This window comes from Drosophila virilis, chromosome X, assembly GCF_030788295.1.
Source record: "Drosophila virilis strain 15010-1051.87 chromosome X, Dvir_AGI_RSII-ME, whole genome shotgun sequence".
Classification (NCBI taxonomy): Eukaryota; Metazoa; Arthropoda; class Insecta; order Diptera; family Drosophilidae; genus Drosophila; species Drosophila virilis.
Genome location: NC_091543.1, coordinates 23,459,831 through 23,482,887, shown reverse-complemented (window position 1 = coordinate 23,482,887; position 23,057 = coordinate 23,459,831). Strand labels below are relative to the sequence as shown.

Sequence of the window (23,057 nt, the reverse complement as noted above, 5' to 3'; positions counted from 1 at the left end):
CATCCGGTATATAGTATCTGGCCAGCATTACGGGTCAGTGCTTTTGGCAATTTCCAATGCAAAAACAAAAGCCGCTGACATGGCAGCAGATGGCAAAGCACTTGAGGACAACAGCAAGCAGGGATGTGGACGAGCATTTAAGGTTGAGCGTGGCCGTTGCTTGTGTCCAACTGTCGCCAGCTGCTTATTCTCGGAATTGTCCTTTTAAATTTATTATATTAAGTTATTTGCGAGTGATTCACCGTTGAAAATTAACATTCGAAGAAGTGTTTATTTTGTTTTCGGCAAGACACACAAAGAGGAAAGGAAGCAGCAAATTAAAACAACGAAGTGCTCGACTCGGACGATACTCTGTACCCTGCCAGCTGAAGCTTTTCATTGTGGAAAGTTTATTTTTAAAAAGCATTTTTAGGGCAGACAAATGGCATTTAAATGCTTTGTGTTTTAACTCTGAATTGCGACTTTTGTGGGAAACAGTTAAAAATTAACGTGTCCCTGGCTTTAATTCCTTTTGCCTAGTTGGTGGAATCGAAATCTACCTGTTCTGGGCAAAAGGGGAGTGTTAATGTAAAATTATGAAAAGCCACACTCTAAATTAAATGTATATATCCTTTATGGTCCTTTTGGACAGAGAAAATAAATTTACAACAATTAGTACAACAAATGACCCACAGGCTCCTTACGTCGAGCAACCATAGCACTCACATGTATGCCGTATGTAGGATCCGGAAATAAAACTAGAAGTTGTCGTGCTTGTACTCAGTTAAGATAAACAGACGAGTATAATATTGCCGCTCGTTTGGTAACATTATATTCATTTATCACATGTAACCCTGCATTGGATAATTTGGATAACTCACGAAACAAGAGAAGAAGATTCGAGTGTCAACTGTAAAGCAGTGTGAAGCTTGGCCGTCCGTACATGTTCATATGCCAGCATCTTGAATCTATTTTTTCGCCCATTTTAAAAGATTTTTTAACCTCATCTAATTGCAATCTTACGACGTAGACATACCTGCATATATACATTCAAACATGCATTCCTACATACATACATGCACGCACACAATGCATGCATGCATACATACATGCATACATACACGCATGCAAACATGCATACATTCATGCATACATACATACATACATGCATACAATCATGCATAGATACATACATACATGCATGCATAAAACATGCATACATACACGTACACATATATGCATACATACTTTCATACATACAAGCATAACATATGTTACTTGCACATGTAAAAACTTAAATTCATAAAAAAAAATTAATTATTTAATTTGAAAGCAATATGCTTAACATACGGTAATGCAATGAGTTATGTATGTCATGCATATGAAATTCATATATGTATTTTCCTACATTTTCCGGTCATGCCATATGTTTATATGCATGCAAATGTTTTGCACACCGTAATTATAGACTCATTTGAAAGACACATGAAGGGCTTTGCAACTTTTTTACGCTAATGAATGTAAAATGTGCAAAGAACCATTGTTTTGGGCCAGCTTTGAACCAATCCAAATAACTCAACCATAACTCAACCAATTCCAAGTTTTATTTTGCTATGAGCCAGAAGGCAGCCGAACTAAACCTGAACCGAACCAATTTTTTAACCCATTTATTGAATATTTAAAAAAATATGCATACTTCGATTGAGGTGTAAGCTAGATTAGCTAGCCGAATCTGTGAACCGACAATTTAAGCAATCTCCATATAAATCTGAGTAACTTAACTCAAAGCTAAGTAATTAATTTGCACCCCAGGCATTTAAACAAGCTGCACATAAGCCTATGCATATCCAAACATTTCCATTCTCAAAAACAATTACGCAAATATTTCCACCTCAACTTGTTTCCAACTTCCAGGTACTTTTATTAACTATTTAACAGCCACATCAACTGCTTGCATTTGCCGTGAACGAGTAAAATACTTTGCAAATTTGTAACAGACCCCCCGTCCCCAGGTCTTGCTAGCTCATCCCTTAAAACAGACATGAAAGAGCGTACGCTGTGTTAAACATAGTTTTAAAAGTTTTATTGAAGCATTGTTTGATTATTGTCCACTGACTCATTTCCTTTTGCTTTTCTTTGCAGGTTTCATTCTTCCTGTCATCGTATGTGGCCCCATTGACACTGATTTGCTTTCTATATATGGGCATGCTGGCACGATTGTGGAAAAGTGCGCCCGGATGCAAGCCATCGGCCGAGTCTCGGTGAGTTAAGATAGGCATACAAATATTACGCATACGCCACGTGTCGCTGTGCAGAAAACGCACAAAGAGATGCTTCATGCTTGGGTTCGGCATTGGAATTGAAATAACGAGCCAGAAGGCACGTTGTTTTGTTTGTTGTTTACTTCACTCACACGCAAGGAACACACATGGTGGCAGTTGCACCTGCCCCATTCGACATGATGAATGCTCTTTTATTACGCTTAGGCATTCCACCGAGTAAACACCGAATAGAATTTCGTGGGCGTTGCTCATAAATTTTTAAGTTCACACTTTCTCTCTCTCTCTCTCTCTCTCTGGATTATTATATACCTTGTCAACTCTAACGTCCAACCGTTGTCATTCACTCATGAAATTTTTCCTATACACATCCAATTATAAATACAATGTAGTTAGACACTGTAAAAACTGTAAAGGTTGTAAATAATTAATCGAAGCTTGAGCACCCGAATTATAAGCCTTTATTGTCTTTATTACCCTTTTGGCTTTGTGAATAGCATTTCTCACTAATTTATGAGTTCTGATCTCGCAGCGAAAAACTCTCATAAAAACCGTTTTTCAATCTCAACGAGAAAAAAGGTTTATATCAGAGCAACTTTTTTGCTCGAATGTTGTCACAAAAATGTCATAAAAACGACTCTTTGAAATGTTGTAGGTAAAAAGTCATATCTGAACAAGAAGTATACCCTGTAACCACAAAAAAGCTAAAACGGGGTATAAGTAAACTTATAAACTTATATCACTGAACGAAGAATACAAAACCCCACCCGATGGTTTCTTTCGATCTATATATAATCAAAACTTGATATAATTCATCACTCATTTTGAATTATTTCCTTGTCACGTTATAAATCTTAGCTCTGAAACTTTAAGGTATACGACTACGTTGTATATATTTAGGTATGCTTATTGGGCTAGAGATATAAGGAAAGTATTTACATCTAAAATGCAACAGATAGAGCCAAAAGCATCTACTTTCTTAGCTTAGCACATAAAACTCGATATAGCGGATATTGCGACTTAAATTTGCGTCATATTTTTATGTAACTCACAATTGTTTTGGACACACTGACTAGGGTATTGAACCTGCCGTAACATAATGTTTACACTGTTGCATACATACATGCATACATACATACACATATACAGTGAAACACAGAAACTGCAAGTTGTTCACTTCTGTGCTTCTTCTTAGTCTCTGCACTGTGAAAAATTCGGCATTGAATAACTTCCATATTTATTGTCCAATCGCTTTGTAAGGGTATAGAGATGGAGTATACATATATGCATAAACCTAAAATTCCTCATATGCTTAAAGAGATTTATAAGGTAAAGAGAAATGTGCGCACATATCGAAGAAAATAAAATAATAGCCAAGAATTCCCGAACTAAACGATTTTAAACATTTGCAAATCGGTTAGTTAACACAACTTTGATATGCCGTATTTATTCATTTTTAATGGGCAGATGACGCAATAAAAATGAACCAGTGCCAATATAAGGCTAATTGATCTAACCAAAAATGCATTTGGCGCTAATGTACACAAACAGGGTTCTATTTTAGACTTACCCTCAATCAAAGAGTTATTTAACCTGAAATAATAATTGACAGCCAGGAAGTTTAAAAAGTAGCTGGCTGAAAATAAAGTGAACGATACCATAAAAGAAGAATAAATATAATAATGGGTGTCGTGTAAGCAAATATTTTGACTTTGCGAGTCGCGTTACACAACTCAAATTGCGTTTTGATATGCTGTACCCATTAGAATTGGGTAATAGGGTATAATGGTTAAGTACAAACATGGGTAGCAGGCAGAAGGAGGCATCTCCAACGCCATAAAGTGTACAAGCCCTAGCCACAATTAAGTTTACCATTTACCGGACTTGCCCATGGCATATTAAATGCTTTAAATCTTAGATATTACTTTTCATAAATATAAAAAAGAGGCTTGGTAGTATGTCGTATTAAGAAACGAAAGTAGGAGTAAACTTTTTAGTCTAGTGAGAGAGGAGAATCTCATAGTCGAAAAATAAGCTTTCCCACCCAATAGCGGTGGAATTTGCGAGAAACATATTAAATAAATTTTAACAAAGATCTCTGGTGGTAAGCTAAAATAGTTTCCAATTTCCCCCAAATTTCCAAAGTCGCTGATACATGTATTCCCTTTAGTTTTTAGTTAGTTCTTTATATAAAGCCTCGCCTTATAAGCTTGCCCCCATTTATAATCCAAGCGGCGCGAATTTTAAAAAAGAAAGTGTGAAGCACGTCTCAAATAAATTTTCACAAGTATTTTTGAATTCAGTTTTCCTCCAATTTACAGCATATGTGTATAGTTTTTCCGAAATCGCTGAAACACATATTCAAAAATTTCGTTGTTAGATCTTTAAAAATATGTTTAAAGCCGATCGGGTGGAACTTTATACATTGCCCTACATTTTCTGGCAAAAGTGTGAGCACGTTAGTCTGGTCTGTCTCTCCACAAACTCAACACATCGTAAACTCGCCTTTCTCCTTTTACTGATTAATTTCCTTAAAATAACACTTGTATTAACCAGATAAACTTGGCAGAATAATTTAATTTCACTTGTTTTATGAAGGTTAAATAAAAACCAACGATGTTTGTGAATAGCTGAAAATAAGTTTGTATTTTAGTGACTGCATGCCAGCGCTGAGTGCAGGGGCCTGGTCGTACTTCTTCCAAGTAGAGAACTCTTACATCTTGTTTTGACTTTCAACTTTAAAACACGCCACACGCTGCGTATGCGTGATGTGACACTTTGTTGCAGCAAATCAAAAATCCAATTCCGCATTATGCCTGCATTGCTTCCACACACCCAGCATTTGATTGTACATTTGTGCGTGAGTGGGTGTTTCTAAATGAGTATTTGTATATACCTACTCGCACGCACACGCTCACACATATAGAAACACGCGCGCAATACATCGAATGCATATGCAAATTGCGCATACGCCGCGTGACGCGTTTGTGCATTTGGCGTTGGCACTTGGCGCAAAAGGCTGGAGCTGGCAATGCCTGAGTTCATAAATCAGATTGCGTATAACAACTCTACTGCAGCAATATTTATTTTATTTAACTTGTTTATTTTTTCAAAATATACCAATGCCAACTTATATTATATACGCTTTTCTCATTTATATCCTTACACTTGCAGCAAAGGCAAGCGACGCGTTACACGTATGGTTGTTGTTGTGGTTTTGGCCTTTGCCATCTGTTGGCTGCCCATACACGTAAGTAATCCTATTAAACCTTTTATACCACCTGCTTCATATATGCAATCACTTTGAGTTTATCCCTTAAAACGGAAACAAGTTAACAGATTGAGTTAAAATTATTTCAGTGAAAACACCAATGACACTGGCTGCGAGTAGCACTAAAGATCAGCTGAAAGCCTTAAAACCATTTTCATAAAAATATTTGCCAATTTTAGGTGCACTTAACTTTAATTAATGCTTACAGCTTCAATTTACTGCATATTTTATAAAAGTGTAGTTACAAGCAAGTGGCTTAAATAAATATCAATACTTTTGTTAGAAGCTTTAATGCGCTTAATGCCAAAAGAGGTGAACAACCTGAAGCTTTGGGCGCGCTTGAAATAATCTTCAATATATATATCTTCAAAATATTCATCTAATGTTGCTCAAATGTAACTGTGACCTAGAAAGCTTTTACACTTTTGTATAAAATAAGTATAAAGTTTAAATAGCTTTTTTTACATAAATATTATTCAAATATAATTTATTAACACCTTTATTTTAATATGCTTTTGAGATTCATAGATGTTTGATTAAATAGTGTCGTGGTTTTGGCTTAGTGAAGCTTAATTTAATTTTTATAATATCAAATGTATTTTATAAAAGCTTTTATATATAGAACAAGCGACGTTTAGCAAGAAATTTTGCTTAAAAGTATTGAATTTCCAAATAAAAGCTTGAAGCCACATCTGCATTTTGGTGTTTAAAAGCTCTCATACGTTTTCATCTAAAGCTTTAATGCGCGTAAATTGCCACAAATGTGCTTGGCTAAAAATTGTACATTCAAACGAGTACATTTAGTCCAACTTTCGACTTAAAGCTTTCGTCTGGCAAGTTTGTTTTCTCAACACATATCCGCACTCAGAGGTTAACGCAAAGCTTTTATGCGCTTCTGAAGCTACATATGTTTAAAAAAAATGAGTGCAGTGTAAAAACACGCAAAAGTATTTATAAAGTGGATCAATAAACTTCTTAATGTTGTATGCAAATAAATTAATTTTTAATTAAAAGCCAGCTCAATTTACAATGCAAAGTATGACAAAACAGCATAATTTTAATTTCATATTGAAAGCAAAAAAAAAAAAAAATGACAGCCAGTGTCATTGACATTTAAGGTCGCACATTTAAAAATTAAAGCTGCAGCTGCTGCGGCTGTGGGACAAACAGAAATAGAAAACCGTAACGAAAGACAAGACCTGGGTAAATAGTCGATACAAAATGCGAAAACTCGAACATACTCGGCTTAGTTGTAGACGTCATTAGGCAGTAAATTGACATTTCCGCTTAGTAAATGGTTGCAATTATTTGCTCGAATGTTGAATAAGCCAAGACGCAGCTGACATTTTTGTTTGCATAAAATCAATGCGCTTACAAATTGCAAATGCAATATACAAATTACAAATCACACTGAAACCGAATAAAACACACACGCACAAACGCACACTCTCACATGCACACGGACAGAGATGAAGTCGGAAACGGAAATAGCAGCGACTGTGATTGATATGGAGAACAGAAACTAATGGCATGCACAAATTGCCATATGTGTAATACATTGATTGCCACAAATTGGGGCATGTTGCAGGTTATACTGGTGCTGAAGGCGCTCAACATGTACGGAGGCACACATCTAACTGTCATCATACAAATAATATCCCATGTGCTGGCCTATACGAACTCCTGCATCAATCCCATACTCTACGCCTTTTTGTCCGACAACTTTCGCAAGGCGTTCCGCAAGGTGAGGCAACATTTTATTATATTATATAGTATAGTATTTATAACAGTCCAAAAACTCGCGTAAAACAGGCAGCTCATTATATTTTTTATAACTAGTAGGGATGCTCAAGTCGTTACATAAATATTCTTGATTCTTCGATGTTTATTGCCCAGATCGGACGATATTTTCCAAATTTAAATATACACATACAAAATGGGAAGGAACTTACCTGATTTAATATGTGTAAATATGTGTACATATGTGTATACCGTATGACAATCTGCTTACCAAAATTCGTGAATTTAGCTTTTATAAATTCCAAGTAATGTTTAACGAATAATGTCTGAAAAATAATATATATCGATGTTATGAAATCAGGAGTAGATAAAAAAATAAAATTATTGTAGAATTTCAAGACTCTAGTTCTTGTAGTTGCGTCGACATGATCAAAAACCCAGCCGCACTACACTCTGCAATATTCAGCAGAAAAGATATCCTATTCATTTCGGATATCGAAAAACAGGGATATTGGCTTGAATCGGAGCGTGTAATATTATCTTAGCTGTAGGCTATTGTTGTGAATGCTGTTCAAATAGTTGGGCCGCTATAATTGTTAATTAAATAAAATCAACATTCTGTGCACATCTTCATTCCTCACAGGTTGTCTGGTGCGGCAGCCCACCGCCAATTGTGACCAACCAGCAGATGACAAAGACCACAAGAACTGCGACCGGCAACGGCACGTCCAACATAGAAATGCTCTAAGCTGGTAAGTTAAATAGCCTATTAACCTATTAACAACACTTCACTAATACTCTCTCTCTCTCCCTCTCTCTCTCTGTTTCTTTCTTAGTGTCTGCAGTTTGTAATTCTGGAAATTATATAGTGTATTTGGCCATAGTGTATGTGGCCACAGAATTCCATTAGACGATTTTTAACTAAAATTATTGCAGCTATTAAATGCAAATATTACAAACATTGTAACTTCATATGAATACATAACCATTATATTATTTCACACAAGATTTTTTCGGTGTTGCCTAACTAGATAGTTAAGAGTGTTTTTTTTTTTCGAATAAATAGTTAAGGTTTAATCCGAGACCCGAAAAATCTGTTGTGCGAATACGAAAATGGCGTCAGTTTGTTAAATATTTGTTTGTTTTTAACAAATATTTACATGAGCAAAATTGGTATAATACAGCTTCTGAATTTGGTGCAACAAAATGTTGTTCTATATAATCGGAATTATATTTTCACAGAAAATATGTATGCTTGATATCTATGGAAGTTTTCAACAAATGAAATCCAAATTATATTTCTGATGAACTATGTACACGATATTTCTAGATGGCCTGAGCTTAATAAATCCGTGTTCCTTGAAAATGGTTTATGTTTTGTTATATTTCGATGAGGGTTTAAAGCCACCATTATCGGCATTAATCCCACTGATTATGTTGAAATATAATTGTCTAAATTGGAGTGAATTAATTAATATTATAAATTGCATATATGTCGTTGATATAGGCCCTCTGTCAGAAGCGAGCAGCTCGCAAGAAGTGAACGACGGGCCAGAAACATGGTCTAAGTTCGGGTCATCTTAGACTTGGTAGAGATAAGAGGGAACTCATCGATTCAAATTAAATCTTTACAAAAAAAAAAAAAAAAAAAAACAATTAAACAAAACTTTTTAATTATTATCGAGTTGATCAAGCCAAATCTGCGGAGAAGCAAGATGTTTCGTCATGTTTTGCCACATTATTTCTTGTTTTTTATATTTATTTATTAATAAAATAATACAAGATATATTTACTATTATCCCTCTCTCTGCTTCTCGCAAATGGATGCAAAATATATTTTTTGTTTCTGGTAGACCAAGCCTGACCAATTATCATAGATTTTGCTCGGATTTCGTAATCCCTGCATTTAATAGGTTAAGTCATGCATTGCAATCAGAATTCCCGACAATTTTTTTGATTAGTTTATGATGCATACTGAATTATCTCATTTATTTATATATATATCTCATTATTATATATATATATTTAATTTCAAGAGAATTCCGTTGGCTTTCCGCGAGATAAAACGTAAAACAAGAAAAATGAAATACTGCGTACTCAAAGCGCAATTGAAGTTCATCAAGATGAAAATTCAATTAAAATAAGTAATTTTAATATGAAGTACATTTTAATGGATTTATATGTATGTGTGTGTGTGTGTGTGCGAGTGTGCGTGTGTGTGTCTATAATGGTGAAAATCAAGCTTATTCAAATAATTGGAAATATGACGCACTAAACTCAACAATTGAACTGTCCCAATTATATATAAATATATACAAAAAAGTCACAAAGGTATTTGCCAATAAAAGCAGGTAAATAAATTAATACATTTGCGGTTAATTGGTTGACAGTTTTAAGTAATAATTGACATGCCATACAAATGGAATTAAAATAATCCAAAAATGTTAATTATTAAATGCATGTACTAAATGTCTAGAAAATAGTTGACATTGCTTATACTGCATATATGTATATGTATATCATAAATGTATGCATATAAAATGGGGAAGGCAATGTGATTTATGAAAAGGAAGCGAGAGGGATCGAGAGAGAGAGAGCTATATAATAGATAAGGAGAACATGGCAAAGGATCATGTTACAGTTCACGGTTACGATAAATGTTGTCAGTAATTAAAACTAAAACTAATATTCAAAGTGTGCACAGTTGTTGCAAGTTCCAATATATTGAGGTTCCTAAAAACCGAACCAAAAAAAAGCTTAAACATGTCTAGCAACAGTTGTCAAAGAAACAAAAGAAAATGTAGTCCAGCTAGTTGTAAAACTAACAAAAAAAAAAAACAGTAAACGTACAAACAATTTGCAATTGCTAAGATCCGTAATATGCTATTAAATGCAATTACAATTCAACAAGCTGGCATTCAAATAAAGCTCCAGCTGATATTCCACACCTGAGTATTAATTCCAACACGAATTTCAATTAGTCCAATCAGCTCAACCGTATACCCTATAAAAATTGACATAAAGTCTCCAATTTGATGGCACTTTTTGTTAAACCCTTGCAGTTTGTTGTTACAAAACTATGTTGTATACAAAATTAATAATATAATAAAATATATATATATATATATATATATTTATTGATCTATAATGCTGCTATATGTTTATCAGAAATTCCTTCCGAGCCGAGCTGCTTGTCAAAAGATATTTTTCTTTCTAAATTAATTGTAATTAATGCTAGTATAATTTACATAAAATCAAAATGTCTGCTCTAAAGAGTCGCTTCTCATTGGATTTGTTTAATTTCATAAATTTATATAGTTGAATTGTCCCAAAATTGACCTACTGGATATCAATTTTTAATAAGCTAATAAGCGAAAACCTTTCAACTTTAAATATAGCACATAACTATGCATATATCCTTATATATATCGGGCATTACTACTACTTATAACAAATGCTTACAAAATATATACAATTAATGTAAGTTAAATCTGCAAGGGTATTTCAAATTCGACAGACGTAAAACGAAATGTTTACAGACGCAAATTCATAATTATTTTGTAAGCAAATGTGAAATTGTTTTACGAAAATTAAAACATATAAATTGATGATCAATGTCAAACAAATGCAGACCATTTGAATGTAAAACGTATTAATTAATATAATATAAAGTTTATAATTATTATGTGTTTCTTGAAACAATGTAAATTATAATTATATTGACTAATGCATAAGTGTTTTTTGTTCTCTAAGTTTTTGTCATTGCTTATTATTACGAATTTGTTTATTTGGCTTCGGCATTGCCGAACTAAAGTTTAGCCTAAGTAAACTAAAAAATGTTAAATAATAAAAAGAAAAAGTAGAAGACGAAGTAAGCAACTTGTGGATTTCATGTGTAATTTGCATATATTTTATATTTGTAAATGTTACCTACTGCATTCCTAGCACAGTTGTGGAATTGAACAATATTTGAATTGAAACGTTTGCAAACCAACAATAAACAAATACAAATTGAAATATTGTAGAACTAAGCAAAACCTAACCAAAAACAACTCTAAATTATTAGCAACTAAAACTAAATAAACGATTTCGAGCAAAGAATTGATTGTAAAAATTTTAAATATATACAATTTTTTTTTTTTTTTGAATCAGCAACTCGTTTAGATGTTTGTATGAACGTATTTATAGGGTATTCAGCAGATGCATAAATGCAAGCATATAAAACAAAAACAAAAACGGCAAAACCAACAAAAAAGTAAATAATTGTATTTAAATATGAATGTTTGTACCATAAATTTGATTCTTGTGTTAATAAAACGTATACTATATGTACAAGTTGCGTATAATTGGACTTGAATTCGTTTCACTCTCTGGCATTCGACAGACACTTCCTCGTTTGCATGGCCACATCCTGATTAGCTGACTGGCCGTGCGACCTGACTAGCGATATTTACCTGGAAAATTTGTGTGCAGCTGTCACGTGTGTACGCAACTTTGTTGTTTACTGATCCGATCGTCATTAAAGTTATTTTCAATGTAAAATTCATTGAAAACTTGTTTCACACTTCTCGGTAAAGCCATTTACATGACTGCAGATCGCCCTCAAAAAAAAAATAAATAAATAAACTAACCGCATACCGAAACACACGTAAAATATGTGAAACAAGGTTGTGAAAACTGTTTTTGTTATTTTTCCTATTCGCTGTATACGCATTTTCAAGAAAATATATCAGAAGTCATTGAAGCCTTATTCGGCACTTTTCCGGAATTAACAGAGGCTAAATTTATTTTTACACGTCAACAAAAACATGAGCAATATGTGATTCGGCTTTTGGGGAAGTTCTGCCCACGGCCAAAAACGGTTGACTGCAATATTTTTGTTTCTTGTCCAATTAAATGATTTTCATTCAGCGGCGATATCGATGCTGATTTTAAATGGAGGTTCGGAAAAATTTGGAAAAGTTAGGCTTTTCCAATGGGTGAGAAATGAGAACGCGATGTCTACGATTAAATAAAATAACTTGGCCCGACCGCCAGCTTAATATAAATACTTTATTATTTAGGATAGTAATATTATTAAGAAAAAAAAAGAATTACACCCAAAAGACTTTCACGTATGCAATCAGTTTGAAACCCTTAGATCTTTTAGGGTATTACCCAGTTTTGTCAATCATTGCTAGCCTTAGCTACCTTACTCGAAAGCAATAAAGCGACATAAAAGCTTTCTCTTAGAAACTAGGTATATATCAGATATATATGTATATCAGCGAACGCTTTGTGTAGCTTAAATCCGACTATAAAGACGGGTATTCAATCAGTGTCACACTGAAAACAACTACTTCTACATGTTTTTTGAATGTTAAAAGCTGTAAGGAATATACGTATTTAATCTCTTCAAATTTCACTGGCACTCACACAAAACAAAAGACAAAACTCAACTGGCTGAGCCGCCGATAGACGGTGCCTCGCAATTTCGGGTGCACCATCTTGAAGAAATCCCAATGCAGCACTGAGCCGGGACCAGCGACAACACCGATTGGCAAACAGAACTCCACTCGACATTCGACCTGCGCAGATTTTAGCCATGTAAATTGGCAATACGTGTAAACAGGTCCATTATTTAGTTAAGCAATTGCGTTTCTGTGGGCACCCGCCCCACTTGACTCCACCTCAGCTGAACTGTGGCACAACAACTAGGACTATGCAAGCAAAAACTTTCCCTTCATAGAAGGTATAGCAAAACTTTCAGAAAGCTAGAGCTAATGAATGTCGAAGAGTAGAAACACTTTCCGATTTGCGTAATAATTTAATATTCTATATTTTAAAAGTCCACTTCAATCCCATTTTTAAGCAGATTGCATAGAAACAGAAGACAGGCGGCGCCTGTGAGGGTTGAGCTGCTCTTTGGAACGTGTTAAACTATTTCTGACAAAATTACAATGTCGTCTAAAAATGGGGTTTTATTGTATTTCTTTTTTATCAAATTTAGGTACACACTCTGTCTTTGCTACTCAAATTTGTTGTAAGGAACAACAATCGTGTATTTCATCGCATAAACTTGATAATTCTTAACTTGAAATTTAAGTATACTCTGACTTTCTTACTCTGCCAATACAATAACAGTTAGTGCACACTAGAGTTTTAAGACGATATCGAGCATAGTCCAATTTATATTTTCATAAAATACAACTCCTTTAAAAAGCAACAGAATATATGAGATTTGAGCATGGCTCAGGTAAGTGTGAATGGGTTTCCCTGGTAAACAAACTTGATGTCTTCTGTGTCACATGTGCTGTGCCAGCGACCAAAGTTCAAGGTGCCCAACTACGGCATGGGGCGCAGGTCCTCGGTTATAGCCGTACTACAAAAACTTAAACCATGCATCTATGAAAAGTACGCTTCTTTTTTGGGTGACAAAAAGGACGACGAGAATTCGAAGGAGGCGGAAAAGTTCACTCTAACCGAAAACGCAGCCAAGGCCCAGAAGCAGCAGCCAGAGACAAGCCCCAAGCTGATGACTGCCAAGTTTGACCCAGCTAAAAGCATTTGGCAGAGCAGAGTAAAACAAGGTTCACCGCAACGTCTGCCGACTATACCCGAGGTTAAGGAGGTCCCCAAAGAATTCAAAGAAACTGCCAACCAGGTAAATATTGACTCGCCTCTCAAGGTAACAGTTAACCTCTCCCCAAGCTGCCCAAGAAAATGAAATCTATATTCACGGATGAAGAGCTGAAGCTTCTTTTACCGATAAGTCGCTACATAGACGACAAGCTGCGGCATCTGGGAGATGCCATAAAGGCCGACGGAATTTGGGAAAATGTAATTATCGAGAAACAGAACATAAGACCACAATTTGTTGTCGCCTTGCCGGAGCCGCGGTTCGCTTGGCGCATTGAAATCGATCTGATTACCAATCCCACGGCCATTTATCTTATAAGCTCCGGCATCTTTTGGAAGGAAACAATGCAACATGCCAATCCCAATAGCATAATGATGAGAGCCATCGAGCAGACGCTCTATCCCATGGACGATAATCTCAATGACAGGAAACTAACCAATAACCACGAAGGCATTTTGAATACCTTGACTTCCTATTTGACTGATATTCAAACGTTCTGGAAACGCGATACGAACCAATTCATGAAAATTGTTGTAACTTATTTCGTTATACTTTGTTTAGTTGGATTTCTGTTTACCATATATATTTAGGTTAATATCGCGAAATTACCTTTTTTGTTATAAGTTATTATATTATGAATCCGAAAAATAAATGTGCCTCGTATAACTCTAGTAAATGATAATATTTCCCACTATGGATTCAGCTATATACGCTGAAGTATCTATGGATAACAACAACAACGACAAGCCAAGAAATTAGTTATCCTTTAGCAGATACAGATAAATAGAGCTAAAGTAATTTCTTTCAAAAATACAATATGAAACCAAGAAGATAATTTGTATTTTCAGTTGAAGGTAGAATAGCGTCAAGCGAGGCACAGCTTTTAACATTTACCCAAACAGAAATAATATTATGAAAAAGCTAAGGCTTCAGTCTCAGGTATTTTAAATAAAAAAAAAATAGATGTGCACCACTGTGGGTGCGAAATTTATGCGAATTTGTTAATGAATATCCGTGAACACCACGGCCGGGACAGAAGACAACAAGTGTGACTGCTGCCGGAGAGATGGTGGATACCGAGCTGAATTTTACGATGCAAACAAAAAATAATAATAACGTGGTCAACTTTATGCTGTTTGTTTGTTAGCAGGTAAGCAGCAGCAGCAGCAGCAGCAGCAGGTTGGAGCAGCAATTGGGGTCCAGCGTTGCGGGCAGAGCACACACAGAGCACAGGATACGAGCAGATAAACAAGGCAATAAGCGTCAGGCAGGACACTTGTTGCCATTGCTCCTCATTAGCCGGCGCCCAACTTGCATATGAGTGGGCGTCTGCTTGGCTTTTGTTCCACTCCGGCTCATTAGTTCAAATATAAGGCCAAAGGGCATTTCATTTAATTATGCAGTCGCCGCCAGTTGGGCCCCACGCTGTTATATTTCAAAACCGGCCAGCGCAGCCAGCAAGCCGTTCAGTCAACCAGTGTCCATCGTGTTAGCCACACACAGTCGCCAGCGCAAGAGCTCCCAGCCAACAAGTCAAGCAGCCAATCAGCCAGCCAACTAGTCCCAAGAGAACACAGCTCTAGCCATGAGCCAGATCGGCGGAGTTGCCGCAGGGCCACGCAACTGGACTCTGCGCGGCGCTGTTTTGCTACTGGCCCTGCAGCTTCTCCAGACACCAAATGCACTGCAGCACACCGAGGAGGGTCTCGAGTTGCTCTTTCGCGAGCGGTAAGTCCTTGGATCATATCAATAATTCAGTTACGCATCTGAATTTAGTTCGAAATGAATTGGATACTTAAATGTTTCTTTATTTTTGCTTGACGTTTAAAAGTTGTGCCATTATATTTTCTATTAGCCAAAAAGGGAAATTCATTTCCAACCCACCCAATTTGTGTGTAAAATATAAATCGATTTAGGTCAATTTCCAACTTATCCGATAAAATGTGATTTTCATGTTATGCACAGATCGCATTGCATTAAGAAATTGAGAAATTTCAGAAAACTTTTTAATATGCAAACAAAATTAAATCTGATTTATTATTATCAGAAAAAAAAATAATGTTGCAGTTTGATAAAACATATTCTATGGCTTTAAATGCAGCCGAATATAATGCATTTTATAAGAAAAAAGTAGCAAAGTGCTTTCTTCATAAGCAAAATTCCAAAATGCATAAGAAAAGATTTTAAATTAAATTCAGATATTAATCTTAATACTAAAAACTATTTAAGCTAACAATACAAGATCGAAAAAAATAATCACAAAGCCCACAAAAAAATCATTTTGAAGATTTGCATAAAATAAAAGGCAAGAGGTTAATGAATTGTTAAAGAAAAAATAATAATAAAAAAATAACATTAATTTTAGAATAGAAGAGGGTTTATATCATCACAAAGACTAAACTTCTTCGAGAATATTTATAATATTCTAAAATAAAATTTAAAAAATAAAATAAATCAATATCTTTAAATAAAATCAAATTCCCAAAGCTGTTAACTTAATAAGTGAAATTAATAGAAGATAAAAAATATGCACAGCTCACAATCCGATTGGGAGAACGTGTGGCATCAGGAAACGCATTCCCGATGCCGGGACAAGCTGGTCCGCCAGCTCTACTGGGCCTGCGAGAAGGACATTTACAGACTAACGCGGCGCAACCGTAAGAGGGGCGGCAACGAGGTCTTGACCAAGAGCAGCTACAATCGTGAGTAAACGTGAACTTCATATTAAATTGTGTGCATAATTTGTGCAAAAAAATTCGTATACAAATCGTAATTGAAATTGTTTTCCATCCTACAGCCGCAGCTGGTTCCGCTGCCTCCACCTGGCTGCATGTGAACTATGCCAATATGTTGCTGCGCAGCAGACGCTCCGACGCGCCCTCCATTACCAACGAGTGCTGCACCAAGACCGGCTGCACCTGGGAGGAATACGCCGAGTACTGCCCCTCAAACAAGCGCCGCAATCACTACTGAGCTTCTTCAACTACCGTGGCTATTCACATAAGCCCATAATATTGCCTATATAACTATATACACGATATAGCTCCACTCTTTTTTTTTTGTGTGTTTGCAGTTAAATAAAATTTTAGCCACAGAAAAACATTGTTTCATTAAACAATAGTACAAAATATGGGGGAAGTATAAAAAATGAAATATTCTCTATCTGCGTACATCATATGAAAACCTGCATACCATTTGGTGGATCTAGCGCTATGGTCTTCGAGAATTGCCTAAAAAACCAAATCTCAAAATTGAAAAAAATATCGAAGGGAGATAGCTTATCTTCGTATGGTATAGAATATATATTTAAGATTTCAATGATTTTTATCTATGCGTGATATCTCATTGTCGAACTACGCATCACAAAGCTCTCAGAATCTATCGAAAACATTTTTGTTTCTCAACCAAAGTCAGAAATTACAAGGTTCACTATTTTTAAAACATTCCTGGCAAATATTATCAACATCGTACTGCTTATCATCTAGAACAATCGGTTGGAAATACACTAGCTCTGCCAAAACACTTCAAGTCCGCATAAGAGTATTTAATCTTCGGCGTGCCGAAGATCCCAACTTTGATTTCGGTTGGGGAATTACTTAAATGGGGTTAACACAAGTTTTATTCAAGTAAACTAAGCCCACACAACAAAGGAATACATATGAACACGTTTTCACCAACTTGTCGGATACTTTTTGTATCACAGATGCATTACTAATTAATTATGTAATTAAAATGAATAAGATGCAAAGTAAAGCTAATTTAAATAGGTTAGTTAAAAAACAAACAAAAAAGTCATTGCATAAACTGAAGTCTAATTTGGTTGTTACTATTTCGTTCGAAATTCGCAAACTGATGCAGAAGCGTCCAAATTAAAAGCATAAACAACTTTTTTTTTATAACTAAAACTTATTAACAATTTTGTGTATAAATAGATATGGGTCTACAATCAAACTAGTTATAAGATCCTGTATACAATATATAGCTTATCCCATAAGTAATTACAAATTGTGTATTAACTTCAACAACTACAGCTGTGTCATATTAAAACTACACTTAAAAGAGAGACAACCTACAAAAGACTGAGTGTGAATAAATAGGCCAAGCACTACAGACTTATATCTATATATATAGATATATATATTGCTCTACATGTAGATAAACTTTAGATGAATACAAATCTATGCCTTACTGCATATACCATATGTGGAATACACCACACCAAAGCAATAGCAGTCGTACCGAAGCGAAAGAGATGGCAACAGAGTGCAACTGTGAGATTTAGCTATATAGCGTACAGGAGAATATTGGGCAGTGACTAATGCCGGCAATTGTTGCCGCTGCTCGCATCGCCATCCTTGCAGTCCTTTCGCGCTTTGCCGCACTTGTCCGCATTTGTTGACTGATGCTGCCGCTTCGAGCCGTTGGCCTGTCCCTGATCGTAATGCCGGTCCAGCATTTCAAGCAGCGTCTGCTGACGCTTGCCCCCGGCATGGGCTGGAGAACTGGCAGCACCAGCGACAGCAACTGCTGTTTTGTTATTGCTGTTATTGGTTGGGATGGTAGTGGTGGTGGTGGTGCTGCTGCTGCTACTACCGCCGCTCTCAAGACTTGCAGCCAGCATCATGGCATTGGCCTGCTCCTGTTCGGCATCATCATCCGAAACTAAAGCGCCATTGTTTTGCGAACAGTCCGAATCGGCAAATATATCTGGACTCTGCTGCGTTGTTGCGTTTGTAACTGGAGCTGGAGCTGGAGCTGGAGCTGGAGCCGGGGCTGGAGTTGGAGTTGGAGTTGCTGCCGGAGCTGTTTCCTTTGGTTGAGCGGATGGCTGCTTGTGTATCCTCTTCAGCTCTTCGAGCACAAATGCATACAACGACTTACTGCCGCCTTCTTTCTTGAAGCGACGCAGCACGGAGTAGAGCTGCTGCACAGTGGTGCCATGTGCTCGGAACAGCTGCCAGAGCACGTGCAGATCGTCGCGCAGCTGGCGATTACCAAATGTGTAGTAGGCCAAGGGGCGACAATGGTGCGCGCAAACCATCATTTGAATGAGAGCCTTGAGGTGCGGATCGCCGCCAAAGGCGCCACAGCCCCAGTTGCCGGTGGCCACGCCCGGCGGCGGAGTAGACAGCCAGTGCCTAAATCCAATGGAAGCCTTGTTCAACTCACGCAACATAAGCTCCTCGCGATACTGATGTGATTGCAGCTCCTGGCCAAAACTAAGTGCATCAATGGCCACAATAGCCGTGTGACGACGTCGCGAACTGTCGTAGGGTGTGCGGTCATCGTGGTTGCCAGCCCAGACAAAGCTGCTCGCATAGCCCGTGTAGTTGCTGTAACGCTCGCTGCCAACCATCAGCAAGGCCTCCGTGGGCAGCAGACACTCTGTGAAGAGCTTCGACACCAGAAGCTCCGGGCAGATAACAAAGCGTATTTCCTCCTGTACACAGCCCTGGCCCAGGACACCACCGCCCAGAAATTTATTGGCAAAGTCGACCTGCAGCAGACCAATGCCCTCATCCTCAATGGTGCCACCAGCATTAATATGCATGGGTATGCTGGCCAGAATCGCGCCGCTTGAATACCAGTTAACCTCATCCTCCGGCCTGCCACTGAGCCTCACAAACGTCAGGCAGCCTGCGGGCACGTTACTGGCGTCCCGTTCCGTGGGACAAACGCGACGAAAGTAATGAAAAATACATTTGAGTTTCTCCAACACCGCCGCACCGCCAGACTGGTAGAGTCTGTAAATTAAACATACGTATATATATATTTGTGTATATGGTAAATAGTTTGTTCTCACTGCCCAAACCTAATTCGGTTACCTATTGAAGTTAATATCGGGAAAGTTGCTGTACTCGGATTTGCGCTTGAGAGTATTACGACGAGGATATGTGCAAAGGAATGCGTTTGCCAGCAGGCACGAGATCTGCTCCTGGCTCAGCGACAGGGCAACTGACTGGTTTTGCTTAAGCAACGGTATCGGTGCCTTGATTAGCTCCGGCAAGCGCAGGGCTAGGCGGATAATGCGCGGCAGTAGATCCTCAAAAAAGACGCGCGACTCGCTTTCGTCCAGCTCCTCGTTGAATAGCTTGTGCAGCGCACGAAAGCTCCATTGGCCCCTGTACGTGGTATTGTACGAGAGAATTGCCGCCTGCAGCTGTTTGCTATTGCTTATCGGACGTAGTAGGGCGCGCTCTATCATGCCCCAGCGCGATTGAATGTCAGATGTGCCGTCCTCCGCCTCCACTGGATATTTGCTCTCTGCGGCACAGGGGAGACGTACATGCTCGGCGTCCCAGCGATGTGGAGCCCGAAACGGACGCGGCGGCTCAACAGCCGGCTCGCGTATTGGATGTCGATAGAGCACCTTGTGCTGGCCGCTTGGCTGAACGGCGCTCAAGTGATCCAATTCAAACGGATGCAAGCCACGATGCACGGACTCAATAGGCAAACAGCGCCAGTGCCATTGCGGCTCCGACTCGCCGTCGCTGTCTACGAAAATGGGAGGAAATCAAAATTGAAAAACCGGCGGTGGAAAATTTGCCGGACTCACCATCTGAGCGTTGCGACACAGGCGGCGAGACTTTTCCAGCGACTATATCCTGCCTCTCCGCATCTATTTCCATGCTGTTATTGCTTTCACTATCCATTTGATTATCACTGCTGTGCGTATGCTTGAAATCGGCAAGTTGTTTAACAAATTGAAAACGCGACAGCGTTGCCCAATGGAAACGTAGTGCTGGTAAACGTTTACTGAATTTTAACATACTCACGGAATGATTTTGCAGTATGTGCAATTTTTAATCCGCGCACACTTGTAAGTATCAAATTCGAAATATCATGTAAATAACATCTCACACGAAAAATAACACTTTTCACTTTATTTAACACATTTAGTATACGTATAAAATATTTGTATCGATGAAGAAAAACGCGCGTTCACAGTCAACTTCACGTGAGTCGAAAATTGCGCGCAGCCAACTTCACGTAAGTTCGAATTTGCGCGCGCGCAATCTTACGTGTGTGTTTTTGTATGGCATTTAAAGTAAACATATTACTGAGAATACTTAAAATGAGAGAAATATCAGAAAAATAAAGTTCGCCTGTGTATTTTCTTCAAAAAATGTTATTGCTCGACCATGCCATCAGAATGGTCTACGCAAATACACATTTGTTTATTTGAGTGAACCAAGCGAATTTCACGTAACCAATGAGATATACATAGACATAGAGAGAGAGAGAGAGAGAGAGGGAACATGTTAGGTACTTACTTTTGCTAACTGCACTTTAATTTACCGTTCGCTTGTGCTTAATATTTTGCTGTTTAGCGTCGGCCCGCACACATGCACATATACAAAAATGTTCGCGTGTATGTGCATATTAAGTACTTTCACAGAGTTCAACACACCTTTATCGATGCCTAATCAGCCGCACTAGGCGAGCTGCGCAGTTGCTGGATTTTATTTGGAACTCTTTTGCGTTAGCTTCGTGCGAAGCATCGCGTCGCGTCACATGGCGGTCAAATGCGTAAACAAATGAAAACAGCAAAAGAAAGCAGCAACAAAATTATCACTGAAATTTTTCGACCCGCGAAACTCAATTAGTTTTCTGGTGTGTGTGTGTGTGTGTGTGTGTGTGTGCTCTTGTGTATGTATGTTTTACTGTGTGTGTAGCCTTCAAGTCTACGCCGCAGTCGCCTTGACCATAACCTAGAAATATACATACGCGTTGTGTCGCTCTCAGAGATTGCCCGCATGCATATGTATGTATGTGTATGTGCTATAAGGTGTACATATGTGTGTTTACGTCAGCTGCGCAGCTGCAAACAGGTACGCAGGCAGCGGCAGTGACGCCGGCGTCCAATCAGGTGCCAAAAACAAACGACAACAGTGAAAGCAACAGCAACAAAGCGGCAGCATAAGGAGACACACAAACAGGCAATGAAAGCGCTGCCGGCCACAAATACATACATACATACATGTGAATGTATGTATGTATATATGTACATACATAGAGAGAATGCGAAATGTTACTAAACTTTTTCAAGGTCATCTCAAGTATGAACTACAAATCGCAATCACAATTAACGTCGACGCCGACGCCGACGTCGACGTCAGCGCACTCAACTGCAGGCAGCGTCAGCTGCGTATTGCATATTTTATTGTTGCTTAGTTGAGGGATAAGAAAATATGTAATTTTAAATGATGTGTCTGGAATACTCTCTTCAATGGATGACAAGTAGTTATTTGTGTAGTTGTTTTTCTTATTACAAAATCTTGCATAACCAAAAAAAAAATTGAAAAAAAAATACATTTTTGTCAGAACTTTTTTTTTCAGACAAACAACAAAACATTTGGAATTTAACTTTAATCGATGCGCTTGAGTAGTCACACAATATTATTATCTAAGCATCTCGTTTACAGTAAATCCATATCAATTTACTCGGATGCAAGTGACGTAATACTGTACGGTATTGTTGATATGATAACTAGATATATAACTAAAATCATGAACTTGTGTTAGTGCATTTATGTTTATGTTTGAATTCCCTACGAGTTTTTTAGCTATCAATTGTTCAGTTCAAAATTTCACTTTTATTGCTTATCTCATGCAGTGCGAGTGGATCACCCTGTGCTTGCGGACTGACACCCTGTAAACAGCACTCATTGCACTTTGCTCTAATGTTTTCAAAAGCGTAGCACAAGCTTTTAGGTGCGTTTCGGTAAGCTTTAAAGCTAAGCCGCATTTGTTTTGATTTGCTGCTTCTTTTATTTTCTTTTTTTTTTATTCTTTTTGCGTTTTCTGCGCTGGCAAAAACAAAAACGTTAATCAAATGCGCCAAGTCGCACGTTTGCCAATTTATTGTTGCTGCTGCTGCTGCTGCTGCTGCTGTCGTTCTTTTTGTTGTTGTCAGCGCCGCGTCGCAGCAACAAACACAAAAGCCAAGAAACAAAGAGGTGCGATAATCGAAGCAATCGAATATTATTTTTGATTTGCATTGTTTGCACTTTGTGTTTCTCCCTGTTTTCGCCTTGCCAAACGCTCGATTTTGCTGCGGAGTGGGCAATCGGGTGGGCTTTTGGGGCGTGGAGCACAAAGCAACACAATGCAATTTACGCACACACACGCACACACACACGCACGCCTGCATACACATATGCATATT

General features: G+C 37.7%; 4 protein-coding genes across 5 annotated transcripts in view; 3 read left to right on the top strand and 1 right to left on the bottom strand.

Moving 5' to 3' along the window:
• Positions 1 to 9,273, top strand: part of AstA-R1 (allatostatin A receptor 1) — a 132,293-nt gene extending 123,020 nt beyond the window's left edge. The window contains exons 8-12 of the mRNA XM_002055326.4: positions 2,122 to 2,240; positions 5,433 to 5,508; positions 7,118 to 7,273; positions 7,913 to 8,021; positions 8,106 to 9,273. Coding sequence (XP_002055362.1) covers positions 2,122 to 2,240; positions 5,433 to 5,508; positions 7,118 to 7,273; positions 7,913 to 8,017 — 456 coding nt within the window. The 3' untranslated portion in view covers positions 8,018 to 8,021; positions 8,106 to 9,273. The remainder of the gene's footprint in view (positions 1 to 2,121; positions 2,241 to 5,432; positions 5,509 to 7,117; positions 7,274 to 7,912; positions 8,022 to 8,105) is intronic.
• A 4,073-nt stretch (positions 9,274 to 13,346) lies between these two features.
• Positions 13,347 to 14,554, top strand: LOC6631644 (uncharacterized). Of its 2 annotated transcripts, none has more exons than XM_002055327.4 (3): positions 13,347 to 13,504; positions 13,571 to 13,912; positions 13,960 to 14,554. In XM_002055327.4, the coding sequence occupies exons 1-3, from the start codon at positions 13,496 to 13,498 to the stop codon at positions 14,476 to 14,478; spliced, it is 870 nt and encodes a 289-aa protein (XP_002055363.2). In that variant the 5' UTR covers positions 13,347 to 13,495; the 3' UTR covers positions 14,479 to 14,554. The 2 variants fall into 2 exon arrangements, with proteins under 2 accessions (XP_002055363.2, XP_015026668.1); XM_015171182.3 differs by having other exon boundaries at positions 13,361 to 13,504; positions 13,691 to 13,912.
• A 71-nt stretch (positions 14,555 to 14,625) lies between these two features.
• Ilp7 (Insulin-like peptide 7) lies at positions 14,626 to 16,977 on the top strand. Its single transcript, XM_032440280.2, has 3 exons — positions 14,626 to 15,616; positions 16,424 to 16,590; positions 16,686 to 16,977. The coding sequence occupies exons 1-3, from the start codon at positions 15,474 to 15,476 to the stop codon at positions 16,859 to 16,861; spliced, it is 486 nt and encodes a 161-aa protein (XP_032296171.1). The 5' UTR covers positions 14,626 to 15,473; the 3' UTR covers positions 16,862 to 16,977.
• Positions 16,978 to 17,480: 503 nt separating this feature from the next.
• Positions 17,481 to 20,914, bottom strand: Parg (Poly(ADP-ribose) glycohydrolase). The gene is made up of 3 exons (XM_002055329.4): positions 20,445 to 20,914; positions 19,714 to 20,383; positions 17,481 to 19,632 (listed from the first exon to the last, which is right to left on the bottom strand). The coding sequence occupies exons 1-3, from the start codon at positions 20,656 to 20,658 to the stop codon at positions 18,204 to 18,206; spliced, it is 2,313 nt and encodes a 770-aa protein (XP_002055365.2). The 5' UTR covers positions 20,659 to 20,914; the 3' UTR covers positions 17,481 to 18,203.
• Between the last annotated feature and the right edge of the window lie 2,143 nt (positions 20,915 to 23,057).

Bases quoted from the DNA above. Each gene is read 5' to 3' on its own strand.
- LOC6631644 (XM_002055327.4), top strand. The intron at 13,913-13,959 runs GTAAATATTGAC...CCTCTCCCCAAG, and splicing joins TCAAAGAAACTGCCAACCAG to CTGCCCAAGAAAATGAAATC.
- Parg (XM_002055329.4), bottom strand. From the start codon at position 20,658: ATGTTAAAATTCAGTAAACGTTTACCAGCACTACGTTTCCATTGGGCA. The intron at 20,384-20,444 runs GTGAGTCCGGCA...CCATTTTCGTAG, and splicing joins TGTGTCGCAACGCTCAGATG to ACAGCGACGGCGAGTCGGAG. The intron at 19,633-19,713 runs GTAACCGAATTA...TTTAATTTACAG, and splicing joins CCCGATATTAACTTCAATAG to ACTCTACCAGTCTGGCGGTG.
- Ilp7 (XM_032440280.2), top strand. From the start codon at position 15,474: ATGAGCCAGATCGGCGGAGTTGCCGCAGGGCCACGCAACTGGACTCTG. The intron at 15,617-16,423 runs GTAAGTCCTTGG...AAATATGCACAG, and splicing joins GAGTTGCTCTTTCGCGAGCG to CTCACAATCCGATTGGGAGA. The intron at 16,591-16,685 runs GTGAGTAAACGT...TCCATCCTACAG, and splicing joins GACCAAGAGCAGCTACAATC to CCGCAGCTGGTTCCGCTGCC.